General features: G+C 32.2%; 2 protein-coding genes across 3 annotated transcripts in view; one reads left to right on the top strand and one right to left on the bottom strand.

The window, feature by feature from the left end:
* The window catches only part of LOC143048243 (superoxide dismutase [Mn], mitochondrial-like), a 368,265-nt gene extending 358,324 nt beyond the window's left edge, over window positions 1–9,941 (top strand). The window contains exons 2-5 of one of the 2 annotated variants that reach the window (XM_076221802.1): window positions 5,820–5,854; window positions 6,471–6,676; window positions 7,832–8,128; window positions 9,114–9,941. In XM_076221802.1, the coding sequence (XP_076077917.1) occupies window positions 5,823–5,854; window positions 6,471–6,676; window positions 7,832–8,128; window positions 9,114–9,265 (687 nt within the window). In that variant the 5' untranslated portion in view covers window positions 5,820–5,822 and the 3' untranslated portion in view covers window positions 9,266–9,941. Of the gene's footprint in view, window positions 1–5,753; window positions 5,855–6,470; window positions 6,677–7,831; window positions 8,129–9,113 lie in introns of those variants that run through there. The other variant, XM_076221801.1, reaches the window with a different exon arrangement.
* Window positions 9,942–12,744: 2,803 nt separating this feature from the next.
* LOC143048244 (cystatin-B-like) lies at window positions 12,745–16,046 on the bottom strand. The gene is made up of 3 exons (XM_076221803.1): window positions 15,850–16,046; window positions 14,114–14,215; window positions 12,745–13,024 (listed from the first exon to the last, which is right to left on the bottom strand). Exons 1-3 carry the CDS (start codon window positions 15,913–15,915, stop codon window positions 12,896–12,898), a joined length of 297 nt encoding a protein of 98 aa, XP_076077918.1. The 5' UTR covers window positions 15,916–16,046; the 3' UTR covers window positions 12,745–12,895.
* Window positions 16,047–16,371: the final 325 nt, after the last annotated feature.

The raw sequence follows: 16,371 nt of genomic DNA on the forward strand, positions 1-16,371 counted from the left end.
CTTTTAAGCATAATTACACTATTTAAACGGGAACCAGTAAAATCGATTTATAGGCCATACCATATATATTTTTCTGTTTCCTAAAATATTGTGTGGAATCTGGGAACAGTATATCTAACAATAAATAATATATATGTTCCTGATGGAATTTAAAGATGAGTGTGATAAATTACGGAAGCGTTTTAAGGACGTAAAAATTAAATTGGCAATACACGTTTTTAAAGTCAAAATTTGCAAATCTAAATGACTTTTTAAAATATTGAAACTATATGACTTTCAACTAATTTCGACTCTTTTACAAACCAAAAATTCAAATTTAATAGTTTTAAAAATTTCGCTTTTGAAAGTTATGGTGGTATGAATTCTAAATTAAAAAAGATAGAATTTCTTCATACTTTTCCAAAACGAAGTATATAGATAGATAGATGCTTTAAATATTTCCATAAAATGGGCTCACAAGGAGCATAATATAATATCATTGTAATATTATTATTTTACAAATATAATAAACAATACAGAATACATAGTTAAAAACACAAATAAGAAACAACAGTATATATATTGATATATGTTCAAAAATATATGGAAAATTATAGGTCACCTCGAATTTTCCCAAGCTACAGGTTGTGACAAAATGACACATTTTGTATAGTTTATACAGGAAAAACATCATTATGTGATTAGAAGCTAAACTAAAGGATAGAATTGTAAAATAAAATAGTCGAAGATAAATGTTAGAAAATGCTTTGAGAATATCAAAAGAAAAGATAGGGTCACCGGCCGTGCATTTTTCCAGGCTAAAATACAAATTAACAATAAGTCCATCTAGGATCATCTAGATTCCTTCAGAAAATGCCCTATTTCAGAGTTACCTCCTCTTAAAATGCCAATTCAACAACATTAAGAATCAAGCTAAATATAATCTACACTTAAAATTAATTAATATTTATAATTAAGTAATAATCTTATAAATTTGTTTTTTTTAAATGCAAATTCACAATCAGTGGCGGATCCAGAGGGGGCGTAGAGGGCGTACGCCCTCCTTGCTTGGATTTTTTTTGTTTGTAAAATGATTAATTAGACTAGACTTTGTGAACTTTGCCATTTCCCGTGTATTTAATTTTCATGCGACAATTCTTTACTTATAAAGATATTTTTCGCTGGTATTTACTGATTATGTCAAAGTCATGTGATTCGCTACTGATGGTGGAGTTGATCAGTGCGTAAAATGAAACGTCACTTAGTTATTTTGAAATTAAAATTACAGTAACACATTGCTTAGGCTGAGGATGACAACCATGATACCTTCAAAGCGCACAGGATTGGGCAAGAACGTGGTGACATCTATTTCACAATTCAACCAAACAGAAAGTAATACTCTATTACACTCTCATGAAAAAAAATCCACAGCAATATTATTTACCTACGAAAACATATTTATCCCCAAACGCCCCAGCCTATTTTAAAATAGGGTGATACTTTAATAATGATCCCAGTCAGTATAAGCTTTAGATAGATTTAAAGTCTAAGGTACGAACCATTTGATTTGAGGAGGCAGTCTAAGGTATTTGAGAGAAAAAAATCTGACTCTGATTTTTGCATTAAATAAAAAAATAAAAGTTCATGTTAAATGAACATGATGAATACAAAACGGGCGTATTTGTTTGAGGCCGGGGTTTGCATGTATGACATGTATGACCGGAATGTCTGTTTCGCTGACTGACTGATATATTGAATACTTTTTTTAAGACCAGACTGCAACCTGTCTGCTGAGTGTGGCCTTTATGTCTCAATTTGTCGACCGTCATTCATAAATTCGTTGTGACGTCATTTCAGACTCATTCGTAGCCTTTGGTTGATTTGGAACCCCTCACCTCCATTAATTTTGTTGGGTGCATGAAACATATCAACCAAACATTTGGATAAAAATTGCTTGTTTGACTTTTTTAACTCGTGTTGGTCGTATTGTAAATTACATAGAATAGCCCGACGTATTTCTTGTTTACAACAAGAAATCTATGAGATTATGCTGACTTAACATACAACAAACGAGAATTTTCCATGTCTATTTTTTACTGACAAGTCCCACATCAAATATATCAGTACATAGCTTTGGATCCATACTATCATTTTATGACAGGCAACCAATTGGGAGAATACAGCATAAAAAAATGTCCAACACTTACACTTTACAGCAACTATAGAATATACATGCCCCACGCCAGGAACCGTTTAAAAAGTGCATTTTACACTTATTTTATAGTTTTTATCGTAAAAAGGTCCCAAAATTTTTTCACATCGCTCCGCTCGGCATACATACAAAACTTCGCCCCCCCCCCCCCCCCCCCCCCCCCGTTTCCAATTTCCTGGATCTGCTCCTAAACCCCACAACATTATTTATGTATGTGCCTGTCCCATGTCAGGAGCCTGTAATTCAGTGGTTGTCGTTTTTTATGTGTTAAATATTTGTTTTTCGTTCATTTTGTCATATAAATAAGGCCGTTAGTTTTCTTGTCTGAATTGTTTTACATTGTCGTATCGGTGGCTTTTTGTAGCTGACTATGTGGTATGGGCTTTGCTCATTGTTGAAGGCCGTACGATAACCTACAGTTGTTAATGTCTGTGTCATTTTGGTCTCTTGTGGACCGTTGAGTTGTCTCATTGGCAATCACACCACATCTTCTTTTTTAATATTTGGTGGCTAGTTGTCTCAATAACCTACTTTCGAACTGCATACCACATCTCCTTATTTTATACCATTTGCTAGAAAAATGACGATTGCATAGATTTCCAGGATATCTATCCGATGTCAGTCATAAAAGGTGACATATTTATCACATTGAAAGTATCCCGCGGCATACATTGTGTGTATACTAGTACCTAAAAGTTCTTTCCGGAAAGAAAATCTTTTAGATGTATACTATACGTAGACATTCCAATTATTTTTCAAAAGTTCCAAGTTATTTGATATTACCAGACACACACACACGAAATACCAATTATTTTTAACTCAGGATGATGATTAGTATTAAATAGCATGATTAGCTCGGTGGGTTTTTTCTGATCATGTTTTGATTTTTACCTAAATTGCCTGATTCTTACAAAGACTGGCACTTAAATAGAGCACAGCACGCAGTTATGATAGTTTTATTTAAAACAAAAATCCAGTTTTAATCTCTTAGGTTGAAGCAGAGGGTCCGGGAACACAGTACGAATATAGTCACGGACCTAGTGTAGACAGTGTGTTCTTGCCATTTTTATACCCTTTCCAAATGTATTTCTCAGTCATGTTTTTAAATGCCTCAAACAGCTAGTAGGGGGGTGAAACTACACCTAACAGAATTTGGGTCAGGAGTTTTAAAGTAAGTAGTGATTTGGTCCAGCAGAAATGATAATAATAGTCAGTATTCCAAAAGCTGTCAAAAAATTCAAGACCCCCTTAAAATAAAAATTGTCCATATTTTGAGTTAGAGCTGATGAAGAGTTTTCGATATAATATGTCTCAAAAGTAGTGCATCACACTGTTAAAATTCTATTGAGAAAGCTTTGGTGGGATTTTTTTTGAAATTTCTTTTTATTGTCTAAAAGAAATGCACTACGAAATAACTGCGTTCTCGTGTCATAGACATATATAATACATATATGTCTCTGGTTGAAGGGGTGTCGCTTAATAACTAATGGAAATTGAAAAATAACTGCGTTATCGGGCCATAAACATATATAATACATGTATTATATGTCTCTGGTTGAAGTGCAATCTAATTACGTTAAACTACATAATTTTTTATGTAGTGTATAACCATGGAAGTAATATTACTTCCATGGTATAACGTTATCAGAGATCACTATTTTAATTAGATTGGTTGAAGGGATGTCGCTTAATAACTAATGGAAATTGAAAAATAACTGCGTTATCGGGCCATAAACATATATAATACATGTATTATATGTCTCTGGTTGAAGTGATGTCGCTTAATAAATAATGGAAATTGAAAAATCACGCATTTAAATAAAAAAACTTTTGCCATATATAACACACTTTAACCAGAGACATATATACATATATATGTCTCTGCTTTAACCACTGTTTCATAAGAGTATGGCACTGGCTTCGGTTACATGAAAATGTAACAATTATGATAAAAAAAATATTGTTACCTCGGAGACATACAGAGTTGGGTAAGGAACCGATTAATTACGAAGTAACAATAATGTATATTAATTGTTTTGATGTTCCTAAACTTGAAATGCGTTTAAATCGAAACTAAACAATATCAAGACTCAAATTTTATACAGTTATACGGGCACACGCAGAACGCTTCTTTTGCGAGCACCATAACCGAAAGCATCGTTAACACCATCACATTGGTAGGAATCGGTAAATCTTATAAATACAAGCTGTTTTATTGAATACTAGTATTTAATTTTAACGTTTCAAAAATATGTTTATATTTGTTGTGTACAAGATGTAAGTTTGTACAAATTATAATTTGTACAGATTTTTTGTACAAGTTATAAGTTTTTTCACACATACCTTCTTGCACCAGGTGATACAGGTTTATCTTCTAAAATGTATCACTTTGAAGTTTTTTTATTCAAATTAATATACTTCAACCTAACATTTAGAGCTGTTGTTTTTGTCCTGAAACTTGAAATAAAGACACCAGAATTGTTTAAATTATAATTTTATTTTTCTCCTTATACAAAAATACTATTCATCAAAACAAGGATTTGTATAATCCTTGATCAAAAGTACTTTTGTGTTCTTATAATGTTTTTTAATCAATGTTTCGTATTATACTGTATCATGTAGTTGTGAAAATAAAACAGAAATATACGAAACAAAAGACTGTGTGCTTGCATCATCCATTTCTGTTAAGCGATTCATAAAACACTGATTATTTTATACAAAAAATCTGTACAAATCATAATTTGTACAACATTACAACTTGTACACAACATATATACATGAATACTGAGGCTACTATAACACAATAATATATAGTAGTCTCAGATGAATACGACATTGATTTCAAATTTTATTTCTTGTTATGTTAGTATATAAAAAACAAGAATGTGTCCTCAGTACACGAATGCCCCACTCGCACTATCATTTTCTATGTTCAGTGGACCGTGAAATTGGGGTAAAATCTCTAATTTGGCATTAAAATTAGAAAGATCATATCAAAGGGAACATGTGTACCAAGTTTGAAGTCGATTGGACTTCAACTTCATCAAAAACTACCTCGACCAAAATCTTTAACCTGAAGCGGGACAGACGGACGAACGAACGAACGAACGAACGGACGGACGGACGAACGGACGGACGGACGAACGGACGCACAGACCAGAAAACATAATGCCCCTCTACTATCGTAGGTGGGGCATAAAAATCAGACCCATGCAGTTCCTCAAACCGTGTGAAATTTTTGAGGGTTAACAGGAGAAAATGGGCAAACTTGGACAGTAAAGAATGTATAGCCAGTGTATAATACTTTTGTTCTGAACTATATAGAATAAAGAATAATGTTCCAAATAAATAAACATTTTTTTTTCAATGGTCGGGTTGTTGTCTCTTTGGCACATTCCCCATTTCCATTCTCAATTTTATTTTATACAATTGGTATAAAAAGTAAAAAAAGAATAGAAAAAAGGAACGACCAATCTAGGATCATCTAAGACATCTTTACAGTTACTGTATCTTGTTATAGATTCCGAATCAAAAACCTTACCTTACCGTGTCAGATCCAGACATTATAGTTTCGAGAGTTCAAGGTCAATCAAGGCTGTGTGGCGAAGTCAGAACAGCAACTATTTGAAAAATGCTTTCTTCTTCAGCAACAGTTTTAAGGAGGTGGCAGTTGTATATTGACCATGCATTAGATACAATAATCATTTGTGTTGCATACAATAATGATTTCGAACACAGTTACTTGTCATAAATTGATTGCAATTAGTTTTTTCAGTGTTTTACACCAAATTTTGGAATTTTATAGTCTTGCCTCGAACTGTTCTGTTATTAAATACATAAAATTGAGAATGGAAATGGTGAATGTGTCTGATAAACTGTACATTAAGGATTTTTCTCAAAATTGCAAAGTTTACAGAGTTTGCGAAATCTATTTTTCCCTGGTCATTGCTGGTGGTCCTTGAAGAAAATCTGCCTGTCCTCACTATTAATTCTATTAAAAAATACTAAAATTGTGTCAGTCCTATGCAAAATTGTGGTGGTAAAATCCTGAGGACCACCACTTTTCACGAACTCTGAATTTAAATAGCATTTTAGTCTAACATTGTTTAAAATGACAAAATCACAATAATAAATTAAATGCAAGCAATAATTTCTGAATTTACAGTACTTGTACCAATTAGCTTTATTCATTGCTTCTGGTTTAAAATGAAGTAAAATGTGGATCTGAACTTCAAGGTTGTATTATGTATAGAATACTATTATTATTTTATATATACAGTGTCCTGACAAAGGCTGCTGGATATGGAACAGCTGTAACTTGTAACAGAACCAAACACACCCTGCCTGACTTGCCATATGATTACAATGCCTTGGAGCCATATGTTTCTGCTGAAATCATGCAGTTGCATCATTCAAAACACCACAATACCTATGTCAACAACTTAAATGTGGCTGAAGAAAAGTTAGCTGAAGCTGTGGCAAAAAGTAAAAGAATTATGACATTTTGTTTGTATTTAAAAGTAACTCGCAGCAAGTATATAAAAAAGAAGTTGTGGTATGATTGCCAATAAGACAACTCTTTACAATGAAACCAAATGACACAGAAATGAAAAACTGTCACCATATTGCCTTCAACAATGAATAAGGCCTATCTTATTGCAACTAAAAATGCATGTCCTTTGACACAGAGAGACAAAGAATTGATAAAAACTGTTTGAAACATCCTCATTTCGCTGCATGTAACTGAATCTGAAACACATACAAATGATTTTGATACTTTCAAACTAAAAGTTAAAAGGACCAATGCATGACTTCAAATTTGGATTGCCTGCTTACGATTGAAATACCGTATAGCAGGTTATTTTCGTGGGGGTGCAAATTTTCGCGGATAGAACATACAAAATCTTGCATACTTAATTGGATATCTCAAGGTGCCACAATCAGGACAAAAGGATTCCCAAGTTAAAAAACGACAGCCTTTATCAAATTGGCAAAAATATCTCAGACTTTTATTAGATTGCCAATATTAATTACCAAAGACAATGACCATGATGACAGTCTTTTGTGGATTATTGAATCATACTCCCCTCCTTTTGTATATGATACTGGTGTATCTGTGTTCATTAATAGATCTGTGGCACATTTCTGTTGTATTTTTATCAGCAACTACTAGTCATTGATATATAGGAACTAGCTTCTTCTCATACAGCCATACTCTGTGATTTGTACAAGTTCCTTCTATATATTTGATCTCCTGTTTTCCTGGAAACTCAAATCTTTTAAAATCTTCTTGAACTTTATGGAAATTTTCAACACATTTTATACAACAACTTCAACTAGATAGCATTTCTTGTTGTACATGTATATATAGCATCACGTTTCATCTAGTTATAGCATACTATGCATTGCTTTGAGGTTTCTTCTCTAAGTGAGCAAAAGCTCAAGATACATGTTGTTTTTAACACTGTTCATATAACCTGCAACCAAATTTCTAGAAAATGTGTAAATCAGGCAAACTGTGCACTTTGTTTTCTATATACTTTTGTTCAAATGTATAAGTATATATATTTATTATTGAAGCATCAAATTCCTGTTTTTTATCTGATCAGATTTTTAACACATACATTACTTTCGTTGTAGATAATGTCAATCAGATTATCCAATTACAACCAGCTTTGAAATTTAATGGAGGAGGGCATTTGAATCATTCAATATTCTGGGAAGTGTTAAGTCCAAGTGGAGGAGGGCTTCCCTCAGGGGATTTGAAGGAAATGATAATTCGTGATTTTGACTCGTTTGATAAAATGAAGAAACAAGTTTCCGATGCAGCAGTAGCAGTCCAGGGATCAGGATGGTCATGGCTAGGGTATAATCCAGTCAGTGGTAGATTGAGAATTGCAGCCTGTGCTAATCAAGACCCTCTACTTCCCACTACAGGTACATACCAACAGGGGTCAGATTACTGTAAATCCAGAAATTCTTGCGTGCATTTACTATTGTGATTTTGTTATTTTAGACTTAATTGGATTTTAATTTTTGCGATAGTGAGAAAAATCCTGTTTAATTCATAAACAAAATCCTGTTAATTCATATACAAAATTTCAAAATGAGAGTTTTAATCATTTTTTGCCATAATAAAAACATTGCAATAATTTCCGAATTTACAGTACTAAACAGTCAGTAATACACAGAAAATTTAATCATTTTATTTGTCCAATCGAATAAGTCTTGATGTTATTGAGCAAAATAACAACAAGAGTTGAAATATCTCCAGTATCTTTTGTCATATAAAACAAAATTCTGCGTAGTTAAGGCTACTTTATTTTGACATTTTCACAGAAATTCAGAACCATCTGAATAAGTGACATAAAGTCAAGTGAGGGAACAGAAGAAATCACTACTTATTTAGAATTACAATTTGTTGACTGTGCAATTGAAACGATTAAAAAAACCCTACTATTAATCAATGAAGTAACCAAGATGGATCAAGTTGGAGGATAACAAGCTTTTGTCAAGTCCATATTAAAAGTTCAATACCAGCAAATAAATAAAAACAATTCTCTCCAAAATTGTAATGGATTATGTGTTACAAAACCTTTTAAAAAAAGGTACCCTCAAGACTACACACATATTATACAAAATTTGTGAATGTTCTAGTATCTGGATCTTTTTAATCATAAACATTATTAGTACACCTATAACTCTCATACATAAATATAGGTAAATGGAGTTTCACTACTTAGAAAAGAAGCTTAAATCATACTTATATGTATTTATTTTTTTTATTTGGTGAAATTATTTTAGGAAGAGAAACTATTGTATGGGCCCTCCCTGTCGAAGTGTCCCCATTATATTTCGTCTAAAAGAAATGATACACAGAAGGTAAGAAGGTCGTGTATTGATGATTTATTTTCTGTTTTAGGTTTGATTCCATTATTTGGTATTGATGTCTGGGAGCATGCCTACTATTTACAGTACAAGAATGTCAGACCAGATTATGTTAGCGCCATTTGGAATATTGTTAATTGGGAAAATGTTGCTTCAAGACTTCAGGAGGCTAAAATGGAAAACTAATTGTATTCTTTAAACTTCTACTGCATAAACTATCTTGATAAGTGGGCATTTTTTGTTGTTGTATTTATCAGAAAAAGTTTCTTGATATGATGAAAACAGGAAAGACTTATAGACAGTATATTATAGATGACTTTATATTAATGAACTAATCATGTAAATAATCAGGAATTAAAGTGCTAGTCATTCAACAGTTAATGCCTATTGTTCAATAAACTTAAAATGTATGTATAATTGAATGTGTTCTGATTTAGTTTTATTCCAATGCAAACTTAAAGAACAGTTTTGTATGCAGTGTATTGTTCAGCTATTTTCCTTTTTAGAAAGAATATATTTTTTGTTTATCTCTGTCCTTGGAAAACAAAGAATCTTTAATGATTAAAAAATACAACAACAATTAAATAAAGTGACTTCTAAATACTAGTATGTAGGCTAATATACACTTAACATAGTGTGTTCAGCTACTCATATAGAATGTAATACATATGCTGCTTTAGTATACTATTTCAAATATATGGGATTGTACACACACACTCAGTTTACATTGGTCTGAATGTAAAGAATTTATGTTATAGATGTTAATTGATGAGCTTTAACTTTAAGAGCATTTATTGTAAACTTTTGAGTGTGGTATTATGTGAATTTGATTTTTAATGACAGAATAAATTTTGCAAATATATATTTTCCTGTTTTGTTTCCTGCTATTAACAAGTTTCCCTTGTTGGTTTACAAATGAAACTATTTAGATATAAGATGAGGGAAGTTTAACAAACTGCAAGCAGCCAGACCAAATAGAAAATAGGTAAGCATAGACGAAAATGTAAACTCCATTAAGGAGTTATTGCCCTTAAATGAAGTTTAATTTGTTGCTAGACTATAGAAAATATAGCTTAAATGGTAAGCAAGATGAGACCTATAAAACAGTTTGACTCCTCATGAGTTATTGCCCTTAGATGATGAGTTTTATCATTTTTTATGATTTGAACTAAATATAGATGATAGATATAAACTGTAAACAGCATAAATGATCAATTAGTCAAGATCTACAAATAGGTCAATCTACCTATAATTGTTACAATAAAATATAGAGAAAAACAGCCAATGAGATTAGCAAGACAAGACCTACATAGAAAAATTGTGAAGTGATTCCTTTTAGAAGTTATTTGCCTTAAGTGATCTTTTTTGGACACATTTTATGTTTTGGGCTGTAACTGTAGAAGACAGAGAGAAACTTTTAACAGTTGAAATGATCCTCTAGACAAGATCTACAAATTTATATATGTCATGTTTTGGGCTGAGTTATAAGATAAAGAAATTGTAAACAATTTTGTTTTTATCAGAAACACAAGATTCCAGCAATTAATTTCATTCTTTTAAGATCTTACAAAAATAAGAAGATGTGGCATGAATGCCAATGAGAGTCTTAGACAACACTCCACCAGGGACCAAATGACTAACGGTTATTGTAGTCACCGTACAACCTGCATTTACATTTGTATGTCTACATTATTGCAAAGTGGCTGTTGTTGAAGATGACAACACATCCTCTTGGAAGTGAAGATATCTGGTGTGTATCAAAAAGAGTATGAATCACATTTTGTATGATTGTTCATTATGCGTCTTCTAATATTGCAGATCTATCATTATGAAAAAGAGGGAGGTTGTTCCAAGGCAAAAGTTTGGAATTTTTCAAAAGTCTTTGCATTTATCATATAGGAAGTTATGAAAAGGGCGGGAATAGACCACCTTATTTCCACCTCTGTTCAAGGTTATGAAGTATCACATCTGTGTAGATTTATGAAAAGTATGAATATGAATATGTCAAATTGTCCGACTGTTGATCTATATGTGCCTCACTGCAATAGATGATCCTCATTTTTAGTACACAAGATTGAAACTTTTATGTTAACTTGAAACCATAATTTGTGTAGAAATAAAGAAGCTCAAAGTGAAAAAGAGAATACCAGAGATACAGTAACCCAAATCCAACAACAAAAAAACTCAAAATTTTAGAGGTTACGTAATACCAGTCTTCATTGATAAGCAGGACTACAACTTAGAGACAATTTAAAATTCTGTAATAATTATTAACAAAAAGATAAGACAAGAAAGGCTGGTAAAACATTTCTTCATTGGTTTGGATACTAATCCTGCTATAAACTCTTACGTATCATTGTGACCAGTGGCGGATCCAGGGTATTTGACGTTCAATGCATTTGAATGCGGACATATAGTTTTAACCCCCCTCCCTTTGTGAAAATGGCTGGATCTGTCCTTGGTGACCTTTGTTGGAACTAAAATTAAGGAACATTCATTATGGTCACTACACCTCCTTGAGCATAGGCAACAATTTGTGCTAAGTTTGATTTATTTATTAGTTGTAGTTGGTTTTGAACTAGCTTTCAGTAACTGCAAGTACTCTTATTTCTGTGCTTTGTTTCTATTGTTTTAACTTTATTTGTTTGTGTGCCTTGTACTGATCTTAGGAGTTTAACCAATTGCTACAGATTTACACCACTATAAACCAAGGTTATGGGAGGGTTGAGTGCTCACAAACGTGTTTCCACCACATTCTTCATGTGCTGTCCTAAGTCGAAACCCTGTAAATCAGTGGTTGTCTTTGGTTCATTTGTTTAAATTGTTTCACAATTTGTTGTCCTGTATTTTATAGAAGACTATATGATGAGAGTTTTTCTCATCGACTCGTTGAAGGTCATAGGTTTGTCTATAATTTCTAACATCCACATCATTTGAACACTGTTGCTAAGATGTCTCATTGGCAATCATACGTCATCTGCTTATTTTTATATGTTACTTTTTTAATAACAAACTTACCCAAGAAAACTTAAAATAGACCAGTGAACCATGCAAATTACCTCAGATGATAATTGCCAGACATCTTAAAATATTTTCAAACACTAACAATAGTTGATTTATTGCATAATGTAAAAAAAAACAGACCAAAAACACAAACTTGGCAAAAACCACTTAATCATGAAAATTATGTCAAGGTCAGATGACGGTTGGACATGTACACCTTACAATCATTCCATATACAAAATATACAAGACCTATTGCTTACGGTATCTGAGATATGGACTTAATCACAAACTTAAAGTTGTACACTGATCTATGAAACGAGGTTGAGGTCAAGTGAAAACTGTCTGACAGGCATGAGGACTTTGAAAGGTATGCAAATACTAAATATAGTTATCCTATTACTCATAATAAGAGAGAAATTAAGAATACTAAAAAGCTTAACTTTTTTTAAGTAGTCAATGAACCATGTAAATGAGGTCAAGGACAAAAAACATATGACAGAAGGAAACTTCATAACATAACACATCTATATACAAAGTATGAATGATCCAGGTCTTCTACCTTCTGAAATATTAAGCTTTTAAGAAGATTGTACACACCGCTTAATAACTGTCAAGCTTTCTGCAGAAGTCACAGGCTCGACAAAAATAAAATTAAACACAATGTTTTATAATTATATATTGTGGTTCTGTGAGTATCTGCAACCGGTGTATATTATTGCAAAAAAGTACATTACAAAACAATCATGTAAAAAGGAATCTGAAATAAAAATAACAATTGGAAATAATCTACTGGTAACAAAAATAATTATCCTTAAAAATAAGTTAATGTTTCTTCTTCTGATTTATTTTCCTGAACACTATGGAGTTCTGCTGGTTGGTTGGTATGGGGTAGTGGTTGATATATCCTTAGATGTAATATACTACCATCATCAGATTTTACCTGAAATATACAAAACAAATGTAAGATATTCTGTTTGTACTATTATAAGGTTCATTTAGACATTTATGCCTTAAAATTTTCACTGAGTACAGACAAACCTGTGCAAAAATAAATTAAGTTGGGGAAAGAGGTTTGAGATCTTCCCCACAGGTAATAATTGAAGTGAAATGTATTGATTGACCTGGACAATACATGTAGAAGGATAGAATTGAGAATGGAAATGGAGAATGTGTCAATAGACAATAGATACCTGGTTATAATTGGTGATTTAAACTGTGTACCTGAGTGGACCATATCAAGGGAAACTCAACTGTTTGTTAATTCTATCATCTTTTGAAGGGACGAAAAAGAGTGCACTGCAAAATCCAGTTAAGTTTTAAATTTATTAAAACATACAATGCATTAAAAATTTGTTTATCTAGGGCATTCTATGCCTTAAAACTTTTCTTGATACACAGGTTTGTCTGTAACTCGGGAGTAAATTTTGAGGTAAAAATGCAGCCATTCAGCCAAAGGGTCCACATGAACCTTAAAAACTTGATTTGTTATTCATGAAGTAGATTTCATTGGGACAATCAGACATAAACATGGAAGGATGGACCAACAGGGGTATATAAATACAGAAACATTTAACATTTACTAAACTAATACATGTAATATAAAACATTATGGTTTCTTATCTTTATTAAACAGATACTTGTTCAGTCAGGGGACTTACTTTAAAATGAGTGATTAAGAAATCACCAATCCAAGTAACATTTTTCCAGAAATGTTGGAAGTAAGAGTTGTCTTTCTTAAATATAATCACCTGTTTTTAAAGGTAGGACAAATAAATCACCATACTGAGTGATTTAATTTTATTGTAGCTTTAAATATATAATACTAATGATCCAGGAACTAATTATGTTGCTACAATTATCAGAACCAACATCTTGTCTTTAGGATGACTGGTCATGTCAGGTGATGACCTTGTAGTTGTACTAAATCTGGGATAATGACATGAAAACTACTTGTCTATTAAAGTATTGTTATTTCAATTACCCCATTTTCCCCCCAGCAATACAAACCAAAAGTATTCTTTAAAATTACCTTTACAAAGTAGTTGGTCCCTGCTACAACTTGTGTACCATATTTCAAGGCTGCCAGTTTGCCATAATTTTTCCCCGTCTTTTCATTTACTGCACCAGTAAGCTGGAACAAAATAGAACTTTGTAAATATGTTGAGGTTAAAATCTCTTATGTTTGTACTAAGGCATTAATGAATCAATAATGATTATAAAAGATATTTTGCAAAATGTCATTGGAAATTTATTTGAATTTTTATGCTGAGAATGTTTTGTCATGCATGATCAAAATTATTCACAATAGTGAATCCATGTTTAAATTTTGACACTCCTTTATAGATTGCTTTTATTTAGCAATGTCTTGTTTTAAGCAGTGCATTGTATTAAGGTGGAACATGCTTTCAGACGAGAAAGAGAAACTACGAGCTCTAAAGAGCCTGTGTCTCTCACCTTAGTCTATGTGCATATAAAACAAAAGTCACACATTATAGACCTGAATAGAAGTCATGACAAAATTGTGTTTTGGTGATGGTGATGTGTTTGTAGATCTTACTTTACTGAACATTCTTGCAATAACTCTTTAAAGGGTCAATTGACCATTTTGGTCATGTTGACTTATTTGTAGATCTTACTTTGCTGTACATTATTGCTGTTTACAGTTTATCTCCATCTATAATAATATTGAAGATAATAACCAATAAATTGCTTTGCTGAGGGCAGCTGGATACGACCACAGAGGTCCAACCCTGAACAGATGGGAAAAAAATGGACACAATATTCGCGCTTGATACAGGTCTGAATTTGGATTGAAATTAAATATTTGACACATAATAAGAACTATGAATTGGTTATAAGATTACAATTTATAATCAATTTCTTGCTTTTGTGCAATACACTATGCTGTTGCGAATTGCCCCCTACCCCCAAAAAAAAACGTTATTCCATTTTTCTTTTCTTTTGAGCAATACACTACACTGTTGTGAAGTAACCGACCCCCCTTTCCAAAAAAAACAACCTTTTTTTGCAAAAAATAATAATAATTTTCTTTTTAATATTTGAAATCTGAAATGAGAAAAAATGCCACCCCCCTCCTTTTTCAAAAAAAAAATATTTCCCTCAAAATATGGTCATAATCTCAATTCAAATTTCCGATGGAGTTTGCAACCATAATTACTCATTCAAATAAATCATAAAAGTCTTAAAATAGAAAGTGGCATACATTATCATGGCTTAAAATAGATATTCCTTAATCAGCATTTTTTTAAATAGTAACTTCTAATAATAAATTGGCAGCCAATCACCTCAAGTCAATACAACATTTCTTTATACATTTATAATCTACAAGCAGTGTAAGGGAGGTAATTCAAACTTATAATTTGTATTTTTTTTTAATTGTCCACTTACAAGGAAACCTTTATTTTCCCCTTTTGTGGCCCCTAAGTCCTATTGGGTTTGAGCCATACCCCCCCCCCCCTTTCCCCCCAAAGCCAATCCTAACCATCCCTTTGTGGAATGGAAACTTGTGATATCATTTTACACCATTCCACAAGTTATTCAGTTATTGTCTGGAGAGTAGAAAAATGCTTATTTGGGACACTTTTTGGCCCCTAATTCCTAAACTGATGGGACCATAACCCCCAAAACCAATCCCAACCTTCTTTTTATGGTTATAATAACTTATAACTTTGTGTTTAAATTTCATAGATTTCTATTTACATTTACTAAAGCAGTAAAGGAAACCAAATGTCTTCTAGTTCTAACCTGTTCAACTAGCACTTTCACATCATCGTCAGCATCAACAATATCACCAAGACCGCCACACATCATTTTTACGTATTGTTCCTGTTACTGTTAAATGAGGAAAACTTTCAAAATTTAATTACACTCGCGCACCCAGGTAAGCTAATGGATCTGATTCATCAAAACAAATCATGTGATGGACTTCTGTGTTGGTTATAAGGTTATAGGTCAAACCTTACCAAATTAAATGCTGTTATAAAAAAAATATCATACTCTTATAATCTATCAAACAATACTGTTCTATTTTAACAAAGCCATGACAATAAAAAAAAGTATATTATCAGTTTACATTAATTCTGCATTCTTACGTTAATATATTACACTTTTACCGCATAAAGGTTTATGTACAATACCACAAATCATTTTTTGAGAGCATAACACAACAACTTATCATATAAACTTGAAATCAATTTTTGTTGGATTTGTTATTAAACCGTAGGTGCACAACTCTAGCCTTCATTATGTCGTCCCTTATCTTAGCCA

Source organism: Mytilus galloprovincialis, chromosome 10, assembly GCF_965363235.1.
Source record: "Mytilus galloprovincialis chromosome 10, xbMytGall1.hap1.1, whole genome shotgun sequence".
NCBI classification, from domain to species: Eukaryota; Metazoa; Mollusca; class Bivalvia; order Mytilida; family Mytilidae; genus Mytilus; species Mytilus galloprovincialis.